Here is a 7,074-nt window from a genome sequence, read left to right on the forward strand (position 1 = left end):
CTCACCATTTTCTCCCCTAAAGAAAGAGCCCAGCGCAGGCAGCACTTACAGGAAGCACCAGAAAAAAGGGGTCTCCTCTCCCTCCCCCTTTCCATCCCTGGGGGAAGGGCTCAGCATTATTACTGAAATTAGGGAGGAGCCACCCCGGGACTCCGTGTCGTGGGACTCCCCGCAGGGAGCCAGGACGACGGCCGCCCCCGGCCCCCCACCCTGCCAGGACTGCTCGGCGCCACAGGGAGTTAACCCACAGCCGGGGCGAGGCTCCCCAAAGAATAAAAGCGTTTTTACTCCCCAAACAAGGGCACAGATGAAGGGGGGGGGCGGAAACCGAGCAGGCAGGATTCATGCTTCATGGGAACTAGAAGGTTCTAGAATACTCCCTCTGACAGGGGAAACTGAGGTACAGAAAGAGGAAATTTACTGGCCCGAGGTCACACTGCCAGGAAAGAAATGGACCTTTGGGGAGGAAACTCGCGGCTCCAAGTCCCACAAGCACCAGGGATCGCTTAAGTTCCCCCAAGTCCACGACACTGGCCGTCCCCTCAGCACAAGGGCGGGCAGGAAGCAAAGAGCCCTCGGGGCAGCATCGAGGCCGAGCTCGGGATGGCCCACGTGCAACCGGCGTTCGGAACCCCCTCGGCCGCAGCTCCACCCCTCCCCCTCCCCGCTCACGGAGGCGAGAGTGGGGGGAAACTCCGGCCCGACAGAGATGGGGAGGGGGGCTGAGTCCCCGAGTGGGTCGCGGCGTCCCCGGTTCCGTGCCCCGCCCGCCCCGTCCATTACCCGGTTCTTCAGGCGCATCTTCTCTGCAGCTGCAGCGGTGGTGGCGGGGCCCGCGAGGGGAGGGGGCGGAAGACGAGCCGGAGCCGGAGCCGGAGCCGGAGCCGGAGCCGGAGCCGGAGCCGGTGCCGGTGCCGGTGCCTGAGCCCGAGCCCGAGCCCCAGCCCGAGCCAGCGCGGGGCAGCGCGCGCACCAGCCAATGGAACGTTCCCGGGAGCCGAGCGGATGCAGAACTGCGACACAGCGTTCGAAGGGAGCCGGGCCCCCGCCCCCTCCGCGAAGCCTCGCACGTGCAGCCCGGGCAGCGGCGGGCCACGTGGCGCCCTCCCCCGGGGGCCGGGAGCCTTAGCAGGAGCGCAGCGCTTCGGGCGCGCACGCCTCAGGGCTCCAGCCTCCACCGCCGGCCGGAGGGGGCCGTGACCTCTGCCCCCCGGGTCACAGGTGGGGCCCGGCTCCCACCCTTCCGAGCTCTCCTGAGCCCCCCGCTCCACGCTCGGCCTCCGTAGGGACTCCGCGGAGGGGGATGGCCGGAGCTACTGGCCGAGGGGGAAACTGAGGCGCCTGAAAAGAGCACGATTACCTGCGCTCACCTGGCAGGAGCTGCGGGAGCCAGACCCCAGCTCGGATCTCCCGCCTCCCGCGTCAAAGTTCCCCGCTCACGGGCCCAGCCCCCGCCTCGGGCCGGGTCCAAACTGCCCGCACGCCCCATCCCCGGCCCCGGGCCGGCCTGGGACGGGCTCAGCCCCTCACTCCCCGCCGGGCGCCCGGCCGCGCGCCCTGGCTCCCCCTCGCCTTCTCCGATCCGCCGCCCCGGCCTCCTTCCCCGCGGGGGTTGGGGAGGGGGCTCTGCCTGGGCGCTCTGCGCGGTGATCTCACGGCTCCCCTGGGCTCAATTATCGTCCCTGCACAGATGTCTGCCCGATCATACAGACAGCCCTCCCGTCCCCACCTGCCTGCCGGGCGTCTGGCTCTTCGGGGACATCCCACGGGACGCCCAGGTCCTGGCTCCCACGCCGGAGGTGCTTTTCTTGCCCACTGGTGCCCACCGCACGACCAGCCTCCTCAGTCGCCCCGGACGGAAGCCTTCGGAGCCTTCTCGACTGCCCCTCCTCTGCCTCCGTCCCCTCCCCCTCCTCGGCCTCCGTCCCCTCCCCCACGCCCATCTCCACTCAGCCACCGCCTTGCCACCTTCCCCCCTCCGCCGGCTCTCTTCACCTCCGCCCTCCTCGCCACTCTGAGGGCCACCGTCCACGGGGGACATTCCGAAAGCCCAGACCTCCAATCAGGACTTGGGTGGCAGCTAGAAGGGGCCCGTGGTCCCACCCACCACTCATTTAGTTTAACGCTGGGAGACTGGACGCGGTGCTTCGGCTCTTGGGATCCCTGTGGGACGCGTACTCCAGGTTCCCCCCCATCCTGGGAAGTTCAGGGCAGAGCCAAAGCTCTGATCCCAGGCCCTCCCCCCAGGCCCTTCTCCCGGGCTCTGTGTGTGGACCCTGCACGGCCTGGCTCCGCCTTCCCTCTCCATTCCCGCCATCGAGTCCTCCAGGCTTTTATGGAGGCTCCCGGGCCGCCATCCTTGGCTCTTCTTTCTCAGAAGCCTCCTCCTCCAAGAAGCCCCGCTGGATCTCCGGCCCTTTCGGGCCAGCTAAAAGTGTTCTGTCTTCCCTCAAGTGTTCCTAGGGCTGCTAGCCTGGCTCCCTCCTTCGCAGCATCTCCCACGTTTTATGGTACTTTTCCATGTGTCTGGCACGTCCCTCTCAGGGCCCCTCACACGTGGTAAGGACAAAATTAAAATAAATTGAGCCGAGTCCATCTATTCCACCCCTCTAAGGGCTGCTAGACAGCAACGCCTGGGGTGCGGTGCCTGGAGTCGGGAACTGGTGAAGATGAGTTCTGGCCTCCAACACACGCTGGGTGACCTCAGGGAAGTCATCTTTAACCTTGTGTGCCTCAGTTTCCTCTTCTATAAAATGGCCCACCACTCCTGTATCTTTGCTAAGAAAAAACCGAATGGGGTCACAAAGAGGCACACAGGACTGAAAAAGCCAACCCCCAGGCTGAATTTCCTCGTTTGTAAAATGAGAAGGGGTGGTCTCTTCCAGCACAAAATCTAAAATCCTCTTCCTTCTCTTTTTCCTCCTTTTCTACCTTCTCTTCCTCCTTTTCCCTCTTCTCCTTTTCTTCTTTCTCTTCCTTTCTCCTTTTTTCCTTATTCGTCCTCTTCTCTTCTTTTCTTTTTTCTCTTCTTCCTTCATCCTTTTCTCCTTTTCTTCTTTCTCTTCCTCCTTTCCCCTTTTCCCTTTTCTTATTCTTCCTCCTTTCTCTTCTTTCTCTTCCTCCTTCCTCCTTTTCTCCTTTCTTTCTCTTCCTCCTTTCTCCTTTTTCTTTTTCCTCTACATCCTTTCTTCCTTCTTTTTGTCCTTTTTTCTTTCTCTTCCTTTCTCCTTTTCTCTTCCTTTTTCTCCTCTTCTTCCTATCTTCTCTTCCTCTTCCTTCTTTTCTTCTTCCTTTTCCTCTTCTTTCATTTTACAAATGAAAAGTGCTGTCTAAACCCTGCCAGACCCTAGTTATTCTTGTCACCTTTTGAGGTTCTAGACCCCTCCAAATATCATCCTTTCCTGGCATCGAGACTCCAGGAAACCTTTGTTCATGAGACAAAAGTTGGCAAACTTGATTCAGTGGAAAACTCCAGTCTCCAAAAACATATATATTTTACATTGTTATCCTATAACATATATCATATGTCCCTCTTCTTAACATAGATGACAATTATTTGTCAAATTGAATTAAACAGACAATAGTTTGGGAAATAATCTACTTTAAAGACAGTGAATAAAGCTGACATTTCCATAATTCTTTTGAGTTTGCCAATTGTATTACACACACCATCCTGCTTGATGTAAATGACAACCTTATGAGGTAAGCACCATAAATAGTAGGATCCCCAAAGTCAATCAATCAATCAGCAAGCATTTATTAACTGCTTACCATGTGCAAGGCCGTGTATTAAGCCTTGCATATGCAAAGGAAAATAAGTCCCTGTTCTCATCCTGTGAGTAAATGTTAAAGATGTCATTTGAACCAGGCCTTCCTGACTTCAGGTTCCAGTCTCGTACAAATCAGGGCCAGGCCGTTCTTGCATCCTGGATCCTCTCCTCTGCTGTGTTCACACCTTGTCCCCCGATTCAGGATCACCACAAAGGACCCATTTACACTTTTAGGATGGAAGACCCCAGCACAGAAAGAGTGAGGAACTCAGGAAAGTGATTAGGAAGGGGGAATAGAGCCCATGTTTTCTTATTGATTGGAATCTAGAGTGGATTTTTCAAGTAAAGGAAACCGCTTTGGATGACAGTAATGGAGGTCAGCGCCTCCCTGATCCCTGTGTCAAGAACAGCAAATGTTTTCCTAGCACTTTCAAAGTTGACAAAGACTTCTGTAAAAGTATCTCACTGGAGCCTTACAACCCGTGAAGTCGGTACCATAGGTACTGCAATCCCCATTTTACCGGATCAATGACATGAAACCTCAGAGAGTGAAATGACTTGTGCAGGATTACTGAGCTAGAAAATGCCAGATATGGGATTTAACCTCCCTTGTCTTCCTGATCCTAAGTCTCTTACATTTCCTACCATGCAAAATTCCCTTTTTTTTTTTGTTAGTCTGCCCTTGTTAAGGGCTTTTGAACAGACAGTACTCATACATCCTCTTTGCCCACAATCCATACAATCCACCAAGCAGGGGATGGAACACCAGAGTTGGAAGTTCTGCAGTGGCAGCCAGAACAAATCCCTCTCTGACTCATTTTCCTCTTTTGTCAAATAAGGAAATTAGTCTTACTGTTGAGCCCCTGCTGGCTCCTGATCTTTGAAACTTTCATTTCAAACCTACCTCTCTTTTCCCATGAAAATGTCAGCAGTAGCCAAAATGTACCAGAACATTGAGACAATGTTGGAAGAACTTGAGAAAATTAGGAGTTTTATAGATAAGGATATATTTTAGAAAGTTAAGTTTTGGAAGAAAAGGTACTGTTCATAGAAATAAACTGACTTTTTAGGACATTCATACTTTTAAATACTATGGAGTTTAAAAAAAGAATAATTGCCAATAATGCATACTCAGAAGGTTTACATATAATAGAAAGATCATTCTTCTAAGACTTTTGCGGGGAGAAACAATTTTCTATGGGGAAATGATGATTGAGATTCAGAATACTGAGGAGTTAGCTGCCAAAATGGAACTTATGGGACCTTGGCAAGCCCCTTCCTTACTTTGAGCCTCAGTGTTTATCTCTAAATAAAGGAAAGAAGTGAGAATATCTCCAAGGTCTCCCAAAATCTAAAATTATTTCAAGATCTGTGTTTGATTATCCATTCTAGCTTTGGCATTCTCTGTTCTATGTCCAAGGTTTCCTCTTGACTCTAACATTCTCTGTTCTAAGGTCCTCTTCTAACTCTGGTGCTGTCTGTTTTAAGATACCCTCCCAGATCTAGCACTCCTTGTTCTAAAGACTCTCCCAGGTCTAGCATTTTATATTCTAAGTCTTCTAAGTTCCTCCCAGTTCTAACATTCCAGGTTCTAATGTCTCCCCCAGCTCTGATAACCCACATTCTAAGATCCTTCCCAGCTTTGACATTCTATGTTTTGAACCTTTCTCAGCTCAGACATTTTGTGTACTGTGAGAACATATATTATATGACTAAATCCCAAAGTGACCAGAGACAGGTCTGAGCCATCCCCTCAATAACCTCCTGTGCCTCCCTCTTACCTATAGAACCAAATATAAAATATTGTTGAGCATTCAAGGACCCTCAGAAGCTGGCCCCCTCCTGCCTTTCAAGTTTTCTCCTGGTCAGGAATGGGGAACAGCCTTGTTAAAGCCCATGAAATCATTTGCCAAGGCAACCACAGACAATGATGAGCTGAACCGTAGGTAAAACAACCTCCCACTGCTTGAGTTCTCTAAGTTGATGATTTTGTATGGCCCCAGAATAATGTTATAAATATTCAAATGGCTCTTGGCAGAAACAAAACAAAACAAAACAACAACAACAAAAAAAAACATTGTCCGTCCCTGCTCTATGTCCTCCATGATTCGGTGACCCCAGCCTCCATGTTGTACCCTCAGCAGGACACTCCATCCACTTCTTGTCATTTTCACCGACCATCCCCCAGACCTGGAATTCTCTCCCTCCTCAAAACACCTCTTGTATTCTCCCTCTTCCTCCAGGTTCCTACCAAATCCTAATTTCTACAGAAAGTATTTCCCTGTTCTTTTTAATGCCCAGAGCTTCCCCCTGAGACTCTTGCCAGTTGATTCTTATCTCTATACTATCTCTTTGCACATTGTTTCCGCCATTAGATTGTCAATTCCTGGACAGCAGGAATTTTTTATTCTAGACCCTGCACACACAGTAGGCTCTTAGCAAATGTTCCCTGAACCATGAATGCTTTTTCCTAGTTACTCATCTCTCACCACTTTGTTCCATTCCATTCAGAGCAAAGACCCCTCTAGCGTTTGGGATTTCCATTTACAATGTCTTTCTTTGACCCCCTTGGAGGTTTCAATCTGCACTTGGAGTTGATGAGGTCTCCCAATGATTGTTAGCAAAATCCATACCAAGCAGAAAGAGCCTCTGTTCGCTCTTGTTTCCACTGTTGGACTTGAAGAATCAGAGGGACCCTTGAAAGGGTCTACTTCACCCTGTCAGATGAATCTCTCCTAGAGCAATCTCAGTGAATGGTCATCCAGCGTTGGCTTAACTGGCGCTGGGAAGTTTACCAGCTGCCCGAGCAGCCCGTCCCACTTTCAGACAACAGTGCGTGTTAGGTGATGGTACTGGGCATCCAGCCTGAATCTGTCTTTCCAATTTCCCTGTTTCAACCCTTCCCCTGAGGGTTGGGGACATAGTGTGCCAAGGTATGGATGGGATGCAGCTTTTAGGGGACACGTGGCAGTCACCCTAAGCTCTCCCCCTCCCCCCACCTGGGGAGTTTTGTAGTGCCAGGCTGCCAGATAACAAAATTTCTGGGACAATAGTGAGCATACCAGACTGAGCCATAAAATTCAAGAGGTGCATGCGAGGCTATTCCTCAATTCTCCATCTAACCGCTAAGCCATAAAATTAGCCAATCAGGGACATGAAACACCTGATCTCTCTATCCTTTTCCTATAAATTTATCTTCTCCCTCCTGGTTCTTTGCTAGTTGTTCCCCCCCCCCCCCCCCCGCACCCTCCCCCCCCATTGTCAGGGTAATAAATCTTTTGCCCATTAAACTTGGAGACAAAGT

General features: G+C 51.7%; 1 protein-coding gene across 1 annotated transcript in view; it reads right to left on the minus strand.

Moving 5' to 3' along the window:
• The window catches only part of ELAVL4 (ELAV like RNA binding protein 4), a 134,070-nt gene extending 133,214 nt beyond the window's left edge, over nucleotides 1–856 (minus strand). The window contains exon 1 of the mRNA XM_074265986.1: nucleotides 784–856. Within this exon, the coding sequence (XP_074122087.1) occupies nucleotides 784–801 (18 nt within the window). The 5' untranslated portion in view covers nucleotides 802–856. The remainder of the gene's footprint in view (nucleotides 1–783) is intronic.
• Nucleotides 857–7,074: the final 6,218 nt, after the last annotated feature.

Source organism: Sminthopsis crassicaudata, chromosome 4 (genome assembly GCF_048593235.1).
Source record: "Sminthopsis crassicaudata isolate SCR6 chromosome 4, ASM4859323v1, whole genome shotgun sequence".
NCBI classification, from domain to species: Eukaryota; Metazoa; Chordata; class Mammalia; order Dasyuromorphia; family Dasyuridae; genus Sminthopsis; species Sminthopsis crassicaudata.